The 17,633-nt window shown below is 35.5% G+C and overlaps 1 protein-coding gene across 4 annotated transcripts in view; it reads right to left on the bottom strand.

The window, feature by feature from the left end:
- Window positions 1–17,633, bottom strand: part of Dmd (dystrophin) — a 1,916,788-nt gene that overhangs the window by 363,677 nt on the left and 1,535,478 nt on the right. For 2 of the 4 annotated variants that reach the window (XM_048336444.1, XM_048336436.1), the window contains one exon: window positions 9,449–9,621. In XM_048336444.1, coding sequence (XP_048192401.1) covers window positions 9,449–9,621 — 173 coding nt within the window. Of the gene's footprint in view, window positions 1–9,448; window positions 9,622–10,363; window positions 10,431–17,633 lie in introns of those variants that run through there. The other 2 variants (XM_048336438.1, XM_048336437.1) reach the window with 2 other exon arrangements.

Genomic DNA, 17,633 nt, shown 5'->3' with positions numbered 1-17,633 from the left:
GTACCCAGGGTCATATGCATGCTCAGCTTTATTGTTCAAGGTTAATGCTCTACATCTTGATCCATGCTGCCAGCTTAGCTTTTTTGGTGATGAATTAGAGATTAGACCTTGTAGATTTTTCTACCCCAGCTGGTTTTTGAATCACAACCCTACAGGTCTCATCTTCCTGAAGAGCTAAGACTATGGGCGTGAGCTACTGGCACTTGTTTTTTTTTTTTTTTTTTTTCCTTTTTTCTAAAACTCTTGTGCACCTGGGACTTGTCATCAAGTTCTAACATTTTTCCCTTTGTTCCTATTGTGTAAAATATACTATTATAAAAACTCACATAGAAGAGAAAAAAAACAACAGACATTTAAAGCATCCCCCAAACATGAATAATTTAGACAGAAGACCAAGGGCTTCACTACCAACTATATTTAGAACATGTTAATTCTTAGGAGCCATTTTAAAGTATACAAATAAATGATCTGGGCTATAAAACCCACATTTCACTTGAGGATGAGAAACTAAATTAATAAAATAAATCATCATCCAGAAAACAGAGTAGAAAGGCAGGGAGATTGCAAAGGTTTATCTTCAGGTAAATCTGAAATTATGGTTCACCATTCATGTATCAGCCACAAGTACTAATTAATTCATAAAAATTAATGCTGCCTAAAATATAAATATAATAAAGTCACAAATGCTGTAAAGATAGAAATAGAAAGTACAGCATCCAGGTAGAGCAACCTTTCCCTTTGCTGGCCTTAGATAGAGCTACAGAATAGTACTTATTACTGAAATTAAATTGTCCCAAACTTTCTACAAGATAATCTGATGATACATGAATGTCCTTAAAATGTGCAAATACAATGTGCAAATACTCACAATCTTACATTTGAGGAATAATAAGAAAGTAACTAGGAAAGCGTAAAAGATATAGGTACAAAATGTTAGAGTATTATTTATGCTTGGTATGAAATAGAAATGATTTAAATATTTAATACTGGGGAATTGGTTGCATAGATAATGGTGAATCCATGCAATGAAATTCTATGCAATGTTCAGTGTGATGGCATAGGTGAATATATATGAATTTGGAAAAGTGAGGAAGGTTATAAGAAAGAAATATAGGAAGTGGTGCTGTGGCTCAACTGGTAGAGCACTAGCTTTGAGCTGAAGAGCTCAGGTATAGTGCCCAGGCCGAATTCAAGCCCCATGACTGACCAAAAAAAGACTAAAAAAGGAATATAATTTATTTTGTTTGTACATGTGTGTATGTATTTGTGTGCATTTGCTTGAATATATATGAAAAAATCTAGAATGACACCAGATTGTCCCTCAGAGGTAGATTTGCAAGTGATCTATTCTTTCATCTTTGTCCTTCTCCAAACTGTCAGATTTTTCCTTCTATAATGTTTAATATGAAAATTATATTAAGAAAAAAATTAAAGGTTTGGTGGGTATTGTAACCTATGTTTATAATCCTACCTACTCAGGAGGCAGAGATTGGAAGGACCATATTTTGAGCCCAACCTGGGGGAAGAGTTAATGTGTGGTGTATTTGCAAGAGCAACTATCTGAAGTAGGTAAAAGGATTGTGATCCATGGCTAGCCTAGGACAAAATATATGGGATCTGAAAAGTAAAGCATATAAAGGTTTGTGTTATAGCTCAGGTAATACTGTGCCTGCCTAGTAGGTAAATAGCCTTGAGTTCAAAGTCAAGTACCAAAATCTAAAATAAAATGAAGGATTTTTCATCAGATAAGAAAAAATAAATTGTTCAAGATGAAGTTCAGACTCAGTTCACATGGTGGTCAGTTCTTTAATGTTTCGGTTTCTCCTCCTCTCCCATCACAAAGCTTCCATAAAAAGCTTCAGTGAGAATTCCCTATGCAATATTTTGGCTATTTAAGGACATGCAATGAGTACTGATTACACAGATCCCCTGGGGTTTCTGGAAATCACAGCTTGATTCTCCTTGAGGGCAAAAGAAACTATAAAGCAGCCTATTTTGAAAGGTAGGGAGCAAGAAGGAAAGTCCAGACAAGGTAAAAGAGACAGTGATTAAACAAGTATTTTTGAGTGCTTGTAAGTTCCAGTGAGGTCTTGGGTAATAACAAGATTTGGAAGGGAAGAGAGAGTGCAAAGATGCCCAATGCTCAACCTCTTTTTATTTGTTAGAGCAAAATGCACCTTCCCTGTGGCGAAGAAGTCTGTCAGGAAATGCTGAAGGGCAGGCTGCCCACTGTAAGACCATAGACTGCTGCTTTGTTTATATATGAAAGCGTACAACTCTAGTTCTAGGTTAAATGGTGCTGACTAATCATTAGTGGGTCAATGAATTCTTTTGTGTCCCCTAAGAGAAAAAAGAAATAGCTCAGAGACCTAGGGAATTCATTTTTAAAAGATCTAAGGGTAACTTAATAGCATGAGCTGGGGTTGCTGTTAGAAGCCAGAGACAGAGTAGAGTCAAGAGAGTTAACAGAGCAACAGCAGAAGAACCTGGAATCATGAGATGAAAGTGCTCCAGTATCTGGGTGAGGAGGCTTTTCCTAAGGCATGGAGTTAGATAAAGTTTTAGAATGTTTGATCATCTCAGCTGCATATCAAATGACTCCTTTCCTCTGAAGATACAAGAGTAAAAGAAAAGATGTAACATGAGGACAAAACCTGAGGCAAAGGAAAGTGGACAAGGGCCTGATAGGAGAAAGTCACACAATGGTTCCTGGTTTTAAACACTGAATTGAAAAGTATTCCATGTAATCCTGTGGTTCTCAAACTTTTGCTTGTGTACAATAGGTTGTTTAAAATGGCAAGTCCCAGGTCCCACCTCCAGAAACTTCAGAAGTCTGCAGATGAACTCCAGGACCTTTGAATGATGAAAGGGGACATTTTTTGGCTGTCATGAGGCCTGAGTTGAGGGTCTCAGAGCTCTCTCTGAGTGCTTGTGCTCAAGGCTAGCTCTCTACCACTTGAGCCACAGCACTACTTTGAGTTTTCTGGTGATTAATTGGAGGTAAGAGTCTCATGGACTTCCATGCCTGGGCTGGCTTTGTACCATGATCCTCAGATCTCAGCCTCCTGAGTAAGGTGGGATTACCGGCTTGAGTCACCAGTGCCCAGCTGAAAGGAGACATTTATCAAGATGTATTGTATTAATAAACAGCTTTGTTGGAAACTTCTTTGTAGAGCACTTAAAGATATATGTATATATATGCATACATAAATTCTTTCCTCAATGTTGGTTGTTTCTATTGAGCAAATGTTTCTTTTTAATCAGTGGCACTTTTTAGAGGCAGTCTAAATATAAAGAAATATTAAGAGCTTAGAAATATTTTCTTGGTCTTAAGGTTGTGTTATGCTTATAATATGCTGTCAAGACTCATTTCTAACATGTCTGTTGGAAGAAGATGCCCTATTTTTAGTTTATGGGTGGATATCAAGTATTTCTAAGTGATTTACTCATGTTATATTCAGAATGCCTGTGCCTGAAAATGGTGTGTGTGTGTGTGTGTGTGTGTGTGTGTGTGTGTGTGTGTGTGTGTTTGGAATGACTTTTTTGTCATATCAAGAGATGTTAGAGATGCAAAGAACCTTAGAGATCGTTGTCCAACCATCTTGTTTTGAAATTGTAAAAATCAAAATTCAGAGGGATACACACAACTGCTACAGTTGTGAAGATTTTTCATGTTTAGATGTGGGAAGGACAGATTATAAGCCATTCTTAGGTGAGAAAAAGCTTACCTTTAGTGGTCTTTAGCCAAATGTTCTAGATCAATGAGAAAAATGGTTTCTTTGAATTGGCATACTCTATTTATTCCTATTAACTCAAAAGCAAATGAAAAGTTTCACTTGATGGAGCACACATGGCTTCTATTCATTTTCTATAAATCTTTATTGGTTAAGACAAGAGCTTAGGTTCTACTAGCTTTTAACAAGGCAAGTGCTGATTCTTCAAATGTAGATAATTTCCAATTATAAGGTTTAGATAAAATGCCCAGCCTTTAGGTGTGTTGAGATATGTTGCTTGGTCTTTAAAGAACTCTTTAGAGACATGGATGCTAAAAAATACAGGAGCTGATAAAGTGATTGCTATGTCTCTGGGTATAGATATTTCAAGTATGATTTGGTTGATGCCTCCTTTGAAGTCCTTAGTAAAACTTAGCTTTGAAAGACATACCTTCTGAAAGCAAAATATGTGCTATTGAATTCATTTTCACCTTGCCTTCTTTGATAACATGAATAATATAGCCCTGTATATCTTGGGTGCCCTTTTAAACTAGAATAGCACTCACACATATACCGAGTGCAGAAATAATAGTGAGCCACAGAAAAAGAAGTTGGAGCTGTGGAGCTTTAAATAAAGAGAATTAATCTCAAAGATAAGTAAACATTTTTCTTCCATATGGGACTTCAACTCTGACTTCCAAACATAATTAACATTCCAAGAATGAGAGAAAGTTCTAAGATATTCAATGTCCAAGTCACATACTTTTTTCTGAAAAAGTAGAAAAGACTGCTGACTATGTCTTGCTCTATTTTCCTTTCTACCATAGAAAAAATATTCTAAGTTCTTATGACAAGTACTCTCTATGCGATATATTGCTCTTGTGGATTACATAATGTTGGTGTTCTTCACCTGTCAAATTGATGTTCATAATTTCATAAGTGCTGCTTTTATATAATATTTAGAAGTTGTTGGGTCAAGTATAAAAATTTCACAAAATATAAACTTTGTTGAAATTATGATATCATATGTGATTCTCATTATTGAGTATTTACAATAATCTGAAAAAATCTAGTAGCAGACACAATTGAAATCTTGGTAAATACTGCTTATATAGAAATTCCCTTCAACATGTCTCAAATCATAAATATTTTTAAATAAAAATGCAATGGTGTGAAAGCACAATGTTTTAGGGTGACAAATACTTCCTTGGACTAATCAGAAATCTGGATAAGTGTGTGTGTGTGTGTATGTGTGTAAATTTGTATATATAAATAAAGAAATTATTTTCCCTCTTGAAATAATCTTTCATTTTTATGGTACTTAATTATTACTTGACTTTTTGCTTTACTCCCTATTCCTTGTAGAAAAAATTGTGATAAGGCTTATAGCAGGGTTAGTATATATTTTTCTTGGGCTGAATTATGACGCAGCACAATACAATTTTAACTGATGTAGTCCTGTTTTTTTTTTCTGAAAGATATCTTATTAGTTTTTCTTTCCATTCACTTTTTATCAATTGTGTTGAAATATTAGAAAACCAAGATAGAAAACTTCAACAATTTGGCTGGCTTATAAAGTATGATTGAAGAATTTAAAAAACAACAGAATTGTGAACTTGCAAGAGAACAACCTGTGTTTCTGGCCAAATTTATTTTAGTAAGGGACAGAACTGAAGTGTGAATCAGGTGACTAACTCAAGATTTGTGCTTAGTAGTAAGAGGGCCAGAAGAGAGACTAACCACTACCCTAGGACTCTTTATTTTCTACATTTTGCGTTTAGAACTTAGCTGGAGGCAGTAAAAATAGCCCCGATAAACATTTAAATATTTAAAGAAACAGGTTACCAACTGAATACCTCTATATCTATCTATCTATCTATCTATCTATCTATCTATCTGTCTGTCTGTCTGTCTGTCTATCTATCTATCTGATCTATCTAATGTACTCTAGAGGATTGAACCCAAAGCCTTATGCTTGTTAGGCAAGCACTCTATCTCTGAGCTATATCCCCAGCAATGCAAGTATACATTCGAATAGTACTGACAAGAGCTTGTGAAAGAACAGCTAGAGAGAGAAATATTCATGTGGATTTTACATAAAAAATTAGAGGATGATAGGAGAGCTTATGTTTTAAGTGTGAGAACTAACATATGCATGCTTACATGAGACAGGAAATTTATGGAAAGCAAGAATGAGGTTAGAAAGGATAATCTATTTGGTTCAAGGAATCCATGTTGAAAGCAAACTAGAATGGGTGAGAGCTAGAATTGCTAGAATTGTTACTTAGTAAGAAAGGATCTTGGAGCAAAGGAAAATGAAGGGAAGAGATTAGCAAGAAATTATTAGGCATACTAGCAGATAATGGAGACCCTAGATTCTCATAGCTAAATGTCATTTAATGAGAGCAGTACTTGCTTTTTTTTGTTTTTTTGCTATACTTCATTCTTGATTGCATCTCCATGCCTAGAGGACTACTTGGTACACAGTAGGCACTCATATTTGTTGAATGAACAAACGAATAAATGAGTGAAGTTAGACACAAGAAGATTGAAGCTTTTTTAAAAATGAGTATTATAAAAACTGTAATATATAGAATCATTGGGAGTAATTTGATTGTGGAGCTTTTCTTTTTTGAAATATATAACAGTCACGTACTAATTGAGGGGTTTGACCTGGGATTTCAGGGCCTGGGCACTGTCCCTGAGCCTTTTTGCTGAAGACTGGTGCTCTATCCCTTAAGCCAAAATGTCACTTCTGGCTTTTTTTTGCTAGTCCTGGAGCTTGAACTCAGGGCCTGAGCACTGTCTCTGGCTTCTTTAAGCTCAAGGCTAGCACTCTACCACTTGAGCCATAGAACCACTTCTGGCTTTTTCTGTATATGTGATGCTCAATCAAACCCAGGAGTTCCTGTATGCTAGGCAAGTACTCTACCACTGGACCACATTCCCAGCCCCACTTTTGGCTTTTCAGTGATTAATTAGAGATAGGAGTTTCACAGACTTTCCTTCCTGGATTGTCTTCAAACTGCAATCCTCAGAACTTAGCCTCTTGAATAACTCGTATTACAGGTGTGAGCCACCAATGCCCAGCTCAATTAACTCTAATTTTAAAGCATACAATATGTTATATAATTTGGTCAGGCTTAGATGTCCCACAAATAAAATCTTAGCTACTCCAGAAGGCTGAGAGCTCAGTATTGATCCAGCCTGGGCAGGAAAGTTCCTTAGAGTCTTATCTCCAAGCCAGTCTTAATGAAAAAAGCTAAGTGACAGTGCCCAGGCCCTGAGTTCAAGCCCCAACAGAAGAAAGCACACACACACACACACACACACACACACACACACACACACACACACACACACACACACACACTGCAATTTGGACAAACAAGGTTGGTTTTCCTGGGTATCTTTGGAACTGTGTTTTAATTATCCGTTTTTTAAGATCAAATACCCCCCTCCGCAAAAAGAGAGAATAGTAAGGAGATCAACAGTGTAGTCTTGCTAGTGCCACTAATGGTTCTGTATCTCACTCTGCCCACTGTTGTGTCCTATTTCACAATCATCCCAAATTACTACCCCTCAACTGAATGCTGCCTTTTGCTATAGATTAAGTGATACTGTTACCTCAATCAAGAGTTAGGAAATAAACCAAAATGATCTGATTTGAACAATTACTTATTTTCTTAAAAGTGAGTCCTCATAATTCATCCTACATTATTGAGGCCTATTTAAAAGACAATGCCATTGATCTGAATACTTAAATTCTAGAATTTGCAGCACCTTAGATAAGCTAGCTGTTTTCAACTTGATTAATGACAGCAAGAATTAAACTGCACTAGCTGGCATATGGGAAATTGCTGAGAATGAAGAGCCAGTATTTTGGCTGACATGCTGTTTGCCACTTTCATTTCTCCTTTTATTTCATCAAGTTCACATGAAGGAGAGAAAAGGCACTGAGTGATGTTCTGAATAGTTACAGCACCTTTTTTTTCTTTCCTGCAAAAGCAAAGAATAACTTACTTTTCTTTACCTTCCAATATCTATTCCATCTCACATTTCATTTCTTTTTAATGACAGATGTTATAAAAGTGGCTTTTGTCATTACACACTTGGACCTCTCTTAAGAGTTTAAGCTATGAGAAACTAATGGAACCTCCCTATTTCTGAATATGCTATTGTACCCAGCTCATAACCAATACATTGATAAATGAATTCATGCACAGAACAGGAAAATAACAATGAATGTCTGGGAGTTAGGAGTGCAAGCACAGGGGGAAAAGCCTTATAAATAAAAATAATTCTTTCAAACTTAGAAAAGTCTTCTCTATTTTATCCTTTCAATGATTATGCATCTATCTGTAAATGTTCCTTTCTTTATACTCTCTGGAACAAGTAATACATAAAAGCTCCGAGGCTTGGAGTGACATTCCCTGTGTTTAGATCTTGGATGGGTCATTGGCTAATTAAATGACCTTGAAAAAGGTATTTAACCTGCGTGCCCCATTTTCTTCAAAACGTGAGACAATATAATCATGAAATCTATGTACCTTTCAATGTAGCTCAGGGCGTGGAATGGGTCATTGTATGGTATGTATATACCACATGGGTTCATTTCTATATCGATATTATTATTTCACAATAGGTACAGATTTCTTATATAACAGTGTTTTTGAATTAACAAAATGTCAGGGGGGTTCCTTCCGGAGGAAATTGTGGGCAGTTTAGGAGACCTATTAAGAAATGAGAAAACTTGTTCTGTAATCTTACTATCTTGAGGTAATGGCCACCCTCAGTCTTCAGTAAATTCAGTCCTAACTGTTATTAAGCTCATTTGCTTGTCTTTTCTTATCTCTCTACAGAGCCACTCTTTTACACACACAGATGAAGATACAGAATAGTTTTAGAAAATAAAAATGGGCCAAGAAAACAATGGGTTACAAATCAGGAAGCTTGGCTTCCAGTCCTAACACTTCTTAGATCCTCTAGGTAGCAGCGGGCACTTCATAGACAGCTCTGTTCATTTGTTCCTTTAAGAAAAGATCCCAGCAAAGCCAGAATCACAAAAGAATCCCCCTGCTATCCTAAACAAAGATGCTGAGATGCACCCACTTACTTGTCAAAACAAACTTGATGGCAGAATGGAACAAGGTAGAAAGCAGGTGACTTAAGCCATGCAAAAGCTTAGTCAATCTATCAAGGAAGTTGTTTTTTTTTTTTAAACAACATCTAAGAAGGATCAAAAGACAAAATAGTCCCTCTATTCTCTCTAGAATTAGGAACTATTGAGAGGGTTTGTCTAAACTGTTAATTAAAACGTGTTCCACTTCTTAAAGAATATCCTCTGGTATGAATTTATAATAATGCTGAAGAAAGAATTCCACAATAAACATCCGTTAATTTTATTACTTTTTGTAGAATCCTCTGATAAGCCAAGAGAGAACACTGAAAATTAGGATAGCTGCTCTCTTCATTTACATTCACTCTAATGTCTTAATATGCATCTCTCCTGTGGTTCCAAAACATCACCATTTTAATCTAACCTGAGCCCTCGAGTATCATCTCTATTCCAAGCAAATGAATGATTCATTTATTCAAAATAAAATGAATCATTCTAAAATTGGGTAATTTACATAAACATATGAATATTATTAGTTACATATGCTAAGAAAATGAGGAAAATGTTGTCATTTTAATTCATTTCTTGTTTTTTTTTTCCTCCAAACTTTTCTTACCTAATGTTGAGAGACTTTTTCCGAAGCTCACTCCACTTGAAGTTCATGTTATCCAAACGTCTTTGTAACAGGATTGCTTCATCAGAACCTTCCAGAGATCTCAGGATTTTTTGGCCATTTTCATCCAGGTTGTGATAGATATCTGTGTGAGCTTCGATTTCTCCTTGGAGATCCTACAGGACAGCAGGAAGAAGAATAGGCAGAATTACCAAGGGAAAGAAACCTGCTGCAAATGTAAATTTGCAGAACTATAAAAACATAAATAAATGATGACTTCAAAAAACAGTCTGATCATGCCAGTCAACAAAAATACCCATTTCAAATAACTTTTCTCAGCATACTAACTCTTTGTGTTATATAGATCATAAATGAACATATTACTAGATGCATTAATATATTCATTGTCATTAAGAATTGGAAAGTAATATATTTGCAACTTTATCAATTTTCTTTGTCTTCTAGTCCATGGATTGAATAAGTCTTTTTATGAAAATGTGATGAAATAAATTACATGCCGGGTTCAAAACATCATGGTGCCAATCATTTCCTTACATTATAAGTCAAGTCATACTTTTCACGGCTATAGTAATCTGTAGTGTTGGCTCTGACCATGAAAGCATGGAGAGATGAGCACTCAAGGTTGTACTTGGTCCATAGAATCAGTACATTAATGGAGTCTGTCACAGGGGCAAATCTTCTTGACAGCATATATGAAGTTCGCCTTGGTGTTACAGCACCATACATATATCACAGCATCCTTTCTTATTAGTACGAATTCTAATTTAAAATACCATCCTATTTTAGTATGGACAGATGGAAAGATCATAGGAGATTCTAAAAGTTATGATAAGTATGCATTCAGTTTCATTTGTATAGACACAGATCAAGAAAGTGATTATAATAGAAGAATCTGACCTTTACATGGTATGTCTTCCTGTGTAACATTTTCAGCTTGAACCGGGGACTACAGCACTGATCTTGTTGCATAGCAAACCTGAGCAAACTCAGGAACTAAAAGAGGCCTGCTTTAAAATGCCAACTTTGCTTACATTCTGTTGACAGAATGGGTTTTTGAGCAGAGGACTCACCAGTCAATAATAATAAACGGCCACTTTGTACTCCTCGCTCCACAGTAGCCAGACGTGTGGCTGTGGGAGGGACCTCAACGAAAGGAGGGCTGGAATATGCAACTAACAGTTTATATTATACAGCCAACTTTTCTTATCATTTTGCCATTACAAGCCAGAGACATTATAAATTCATTTTATATATGTGTTTCCCTCCTTGTTCCCAGAAGAACAGTCAAAGCCAAAGGAACATTCCTTAGAGAGCTGCCGGGTACCAGCATTCCTTTCTGCCTACACAATGAATGGAGGCATTGTACATTATCTGACTTGCTCTTGGAGATTTGTATGCTTCTGTTCAACGAGTTTAAAAATTCATTCTGAAGTGCCAAACAATTGGACTGATCTGTATAACTAGAAAAGTTTTCTTTTTTTTCCCCTCTGTCTCTCACTCTTTTTAAAACTGAATTAAATTACTCTGTTAAAGTAAGGGGGAAGGTGGCATAAATAAATGTGAGAAATTCTGAAGAATTGGCTCATATTTGCAATCTCTAAAGATGGAGAACTTTGAGGATTGCAGAAATAAATAAGGTTGATGGACAAAGAACGTCTTCTGTTACTATTTTCTTTTACAGCCCAAATAACCTTGATAGACTCTGAGGAAAGTCGCATTCCATCCTTTTGCCTGGAAGACTAGAAGGGGAATAGAGATAAGACCATACCAAAAGCTACAGAAGAGAAATAGTGAAACAGATGGAGGAAGATCCCATCAGAAACAGGAGTGTTCTGAAAGCAGACACCCATATTTTGAAATTGCATAAGTGGCAGAAAACTAGCATTGAGCTTCTGGAAGAATGAAGTTTGATCAAATATAACATGAATTTTAGGTTTACCTATCCTTTCCTTTTCTACCTTCCTTCCTTTCTATTTTGGCAGTATTGAGGTTTGAACTCAAATCCTTTTACTTACTAGACTGATGTTCTACCACTTGAACCATGCCTCAGCCATGGTTTTTGTCTGACTATTTTTCAGAAAGGGTCTCATGAACATTTTTTTTTGTCTAGGCTGGCCTGGAACCTTGGTCCTTCTACTCTAAGCCTCAGTTTCCTGAGTAGCTAGGATTACAAATATGAACCATCAATGTTCTCTCTCCTCCTCCCTATTCCTCCATTCCCACCCCCTCCTCTCCTTTGGGACCACCTATGAGAAAAACCTGTTTTACTGTAAAGACCTCTTACTATCAAATCTTCCTGCTGCTGGAGCAGAAATTCTTTCATCTGTGATTCATCCTTTGTCTATAAGAGCTTTGTAAGCAATGAGCCACACGAGATAATAACAGGATTAGGTAGGTTGCATTAAAGGGGAGGTGAGTATTGATGAGAAACATGACTCGCAAAGGCGGCTCTTCTACAATAGGAAGCCTATTTGAATTCTCCTACTTTACAGATTCTCCACTGGCCCATCATCTCAAAGGAATGTGATGGTACTATACTTGTGATATATCAGGTCATTATTTGGTGTGAGTCCTTGTTCACATGGATGCTGTGGACAAAGAATGAATAGTTTTTCAGCGTCAATTGGTAGCATCAGTGCTAGTTAAGGAGGTAGGGTGGATTATGCTTACATTTGCATAAAACTACCATTATGGCATATGTTCTAAAACTAAACACTAGACTTACAGACTATAGTAGATCAGTAAGTTGTCATAGAGAATCAAGTAGAATTCTCAGAGGATAACCCATCCAAATGAGGGATAATTTTCACAAAAAATTTTACATAGCTTTATTTCACTTCTGATTTAACTCGAATATATATTGTGTTCATAAACTGCCTTGTTAAATGGTAACTCCTTTGCATAACTACTAAAAGATAATAAAAAAGATAATTTAAGCCTATTCTGTTCGTTTTAATAGATTATCTAACTTTTCTTTTTTGTACTAACGTCTTTAGGAAGAATGATGACTAATGAATGATAAGAAGATATTTGTTATATAGACAACAGCAACTGAAACAACTTAGGTAAGATTTATTCACCCCAGACACTGACCAAAGATGTGTGTGTGTGTGTGTTATAACCCTCTAGAAAAAAAGCACTATTATTATCTATATTTGCCATGTAAGAGGATAAAATTACAGAGAAGTTAAGAGAAATATAGGCTAGGAATACAGCCCAGTTGTAGTACTTGCCTAGTAAGTATAAGCTTCTGAGTGTTGTCCAAAGCACTCGGATAGAATGAGAGAAAACAAGCCTAAAATAACATAGTAAATAAACAGTGCAGCCAGATTTTGAGCCTAGACAGTCACTCCAGAGCTTGTGCTCTTAATCAGTAGGCTGTAATACTTCTTAGTTTTATATTATTAATGATAAGTTACCCACCTATACTTCCTCTATAAAATTTTAGCAAGTATACAACTACTCTTAGACAATGATGACTAACATTGTTTTCAATGCTCAAACAAGTATAATTCTATGGTCTTATTAATATGGACAGATCTGAAATAGAAGGCAGAAGAAACATACAACACAAAAAAACAGAGACCATAAAATAATTGAGGAAATGGAATAATAATATGTGCCCTCCCAAGATTTAAAATTCAGTATAATTATGTAGCAAATTTTGACAGTATCAAAGTTCAGATGTGAGACAAACAATATATTAACAGGTGGAAGTTTTAGGCATTTGGGGGTGTCTTGTTTTCATGGAAAACTTTTACAAATTGTGTACTTCTTCCTTTCCCAAGAGTATAACCTGCTCTTGTTATAATTTCTGTTACTCAGCATCCAGGGAAATCTTCTGACAAAAGTGCAGTTAAACAGACATAAGTTCACATGTCCCTCTTCTCTTTTTCTTATTAGCTGCTTCATTTGAAAACTCTATAATATCTTTAGCTTCACTAAATATTAAATAATAATACCTACATGCTAGGCTGTTTTGCATATTACATGAAATAATTTTTGTAAAGTACTTTGAACAGCATCTAGAGGACAAGTCTTTAATAAACAATAGGTTAATATAAAGCTCACTATTATAAGAGAACCCATGTTGAAAGTAAGTGATTGAAATAAACTTCATGATGTTATGGGACAAGGCTTGGGAAGCAAGGGAATATAGAGACCTGAAAAAGGTGAAGACTATATTCTGGGAGGGGAGAAAAACATAGAAACGGCACCAGAGTAGCAGGCGTAGTTGGAATAAATTGTATAATCTGATTAAAGTGGACAATGAATGTGAGTACAAATTAGACAGAATGCAGTGATTTAAACTAAGCCTTTGAGGAAATGATTGAAAGTAAATGTTTGTAAAGAAAATACAAGTACAAGATTATTGAATATTTCATATGTACATAAGATTCAACAAATAGAATGATCCATGGTGCTTATCCGTCATAAGAAAACTGGGGAATGAATATGGAAAATGACAAAATTTTTACTAGAAGCCAAAATAAGGAAGGGAGATAGCAAGAGTGTTTCAACCTTTTTACTCTCTAGGCTAATAGATGGGATATTACTCCAAAACATCATAATTTCTTATGTTATTTGGAAGTATTTGTAACTACCAAAAGCAAAGCAAAACAAAACAATACATAAACCTCAGTATCTGGGTGCTGACAGCTCACACCTGTAATCCTAGCTATTCAGGAGGCTGAGATCTGAGGATTGAGGTTCAAAGCCAGCTGGGGCAGCAAAGTCCATGAGACTCTTATCTCCAACTAACCACCTAAAAGCTGGAGGTAGAGTTGTGGTTCAAACTGTTAGAGTGCTAGCCTCAAGCCAAAAAGCTCAGGAACAGTGCCCAAGTTCAAGCCCCATGACTGACAAAAACAGAAAACTACTACTACTACTACTAAACTCAGTAAATTAATATAACCATTATGGAATACAGGATAGAGGTTTCTCAGACAATGAAATATACAATTATCATATGATCTGGCAATCCCAATCCTTGATACATATGCAAAGGAAGTGGAATTAATATACTGAAGAGACATCTAGATTCCTATCTTGTAGTATTTTTTACAATAGTTAAGATATGGAAACAACCTATGTGTCAATCATTAGATGCATAAAGAAAATATGGAAGTTTTATACAATGAAAAACTATTCAGTCATAAAATCAAACCAATCATATTATTTGTGATTATATGAAAGAAATGGATAGACATTATACTAAACGAAATAGGCCAGATACAGAGGATGAATAGTGCATGATTTCCCTTATACATGGAATCTAAAAAAGTTGAACTTAAGTAAGTAGAATGTAGATTGGTGGTTACTAGTGTTGAACAAAGGATACAAAATTTCAGTTAGATGTGTAATAGGCTTTAGTGATCTATTGCAAAGAATTGTCCCTATAATAAATCATGATACAGATATATTTCATATTTGATAAAAGTAGATTAAAAATATTTTCACAAAAATAGTAAACATGTGTGGTAATCAGTTTGGTAATTATACTGATTTAATCACTCCACAGTACAAACATATACCAAAACATCCTATTGTATTCAGTTAAATAATTCTACAAATGAACAAAAACTTCCCTATTTTGAATATTGCTGATAAGTGAGAACCTAACAAAAAGACATAAAAAATAAAAATAAATGACCAAATGTCTTTAAAATTTTCATTATATCCATACCATTTTAAATATTTTCTAAAAGCAGTTTGTGTATGAATAAGTATAAGAACACTTGTCAATCTTTCCTAAGCTTACCATATTTTTGTCATTATTATTTTAAGCAGTTGAACAAAGGAATATCCAATCAACAAAAGTTTATAAATATAATGTATATTGATCAATATCATGCCTTTGAACATTCTCGCCTATCCCTCCCAGCCCACCCTTTCCCTCCTTTTTCTGAATTTTGTAGGATACACATTGGATAATTGGCTGCATTCTCCCTCCTTTATTCTCTTCATTCATCTACACTTCTCCCCTTTATTCCACTCCTAGTTAATCTTTATCGACAAACTTCATCTAACTCAAATAAGCTTACCAAGGAAAAGAATGATCAGATTCCCAAGAATTTATAAGATCAGAAAAAGAAGCTTCAAGCCAGGGCAGAAGCTTTCCTTCTGTGATAAATTGAGAGAGAATGAACAATCATGGGTAATAAATTCTGTTCTAAATGAAGTAATGTATGTGAAACTTTTCATATAACTTACTCAACACAAGTTTTCTCTTTTTTGGAGAGGTGTTACTCTTTTATAGAAACTGAACAAAACTTTTCACAAAAGTAAAATTCTCTTAGCTTAGTTATTCCAAATTACTCATTAATTATGAGCTCTAAATAGTTAAGGTTTTCAAACACACAGACAGACAGACAGACAGACACACAGACAAACACACAAACACAGACACACAGACACACAGACACACACACACACACACACACACACACACACACACCCTAATATGAGAACAGAAAAGCAAAAATTGACAGTAAATCTTTTAAAATTTGTACAACTAAAAATAAAGAGTCCCGGCTTGCATTTGGTGTCTGATATTTGTACTTGTTTTTAGTGATTCATTGTCACTGCATGTTACAAAAGTTTCAGGCCATCATAAATTGGAAATTGAAACTAACAAAAATTAGCTTTCCTAATAGATTTTTTGAGACATACCCATACAAAGGAATGGGACCCAAAGATTTGGCCTTATAAGGGCTTGAATCTAACCACTTGAAGTTCCTTAGATCAGGAAATGCAGTTGGGTATGAATTCAACAGAGCTTGTGACTTTGTTCTCTTCTTAGATGTGCTATTGCAATAGTTTAAAAAGCCGCAGAGTTGTCATCCCAAGAGAAACAAGAGTTAATTTGAAGACTGCTGTTTGGCATGGATCCTGGTTGCTCTAGGTAGATAAGGAGTGTTTTCAGGTCTACTGCATTGCAATGCATCTTAAATGGGGACCTATGGATTTAGGAGTCCACAAGCTTTGCTTTAAAAAATGGCTGTTATTAAAGTCCTCAGAGACTATTATCCTGCATGGTTTGTTGTCTTTGCTTTCATATCTCTTTTGAAAATTCTCACACTTAAGCACTAGAACAGTGGCAAGAAGGGATATGCTCTCTGCCTCAGTACATTCCCAGGTGCAAAGCTTTATTTCAAAATCTAATCTTTAAAAATGCTTGGCCTAGGGTGGATTACCCCTGGAGGAAACTGAGCAAAATCCCATTTGTCAGAATGCCTTAAGCAATCTCCAACTCTGGTAACATGTGATGCTATCTCTCCTTGCCTGACCTGGGGTTTGCGCTATTCTTAAAATTACTTTTTTTTTAAAGTTGCAGAGTTCATTTAAGTTATACCACATTGGAAGCTTAAGGAGAGGCATCTTCTATTCTATATTTTACATAGTTGTTTTTTTTTAAATTCTATCACTGTGTAAACATTCTTGGTATAGTTTTTACCACACAAATATGCACTACGTACTTATTTTATTCCTATAACTATGGAAACAGATAAAATAGGGAAGATGTAGAACTAGACTTTATGTTAATTCATTCATTTCCTTTCTTCCTTTCCTTCCCTTTTCTTTCTTTCCCTTCCTTTCTCCTTCCCCCAATCCCTCTTTTTCTTCCTTTATTCCTCATTTGTTACCTTCTTTTTTCTTTCCTCCCTCTCTCTTTCCTTCCCTTTTTGCCTCTCCTCTGCTTTCCTTCCGCTCTTCCTGATCTCTCAATCATATTTAATGTCAGAGGTGCCAAGTCTACAGTGATGAAAAAAATAACAGCAGACTTCTGCCCTCTTCAAGCTCATAGCTTAATAAAAATCTGTCAGAAAGTATGGCTAATAAACAAATGCTCAAACAAATAAGAAAATGTTCAAAAGTAATAAGTGAGAGACTACTGTGAGAAAAAAATGTACCCATGGAGGTGATGGGAAGTTCAATTGTTATGGTGGCAAAGAAAGGACCATGTGAGAAAATCCAATGAGAGATAGGAAGGAGAAGACAGTAATTATAGAAATGCCTCCTGAGTAAAAGACAGGGACAATTTGTATTACTTTTATGGCAGGAATGATCTTTCCTAGAATTCATCAAGTAAAAAAAGAAATGTGGCTGGTGTTAGGATAAGAGAGGCCCCAGAAAATGTGGGACTCCGAAGACCTCTGGTAAGGAG

The sequence above is a fragment of the Perognathus longimembris genome, chromosome 28 (assembly GCF_023159225.1).
Source record: "Perognathus longimembris pacificus isolate PPM17 chromosome 28, ASM2315922v1, whole genome shotgun sequence".
NCBI classification, from domain to species: Eukaryota; Metazoa; Chordata; class Mammalia; order Rodentia; family Heteromyidae; genus Perognathus; species Perognathus longimembris.
This window is presented reverse-complemented; position numbering and strand designations above follow the sequence as displayed.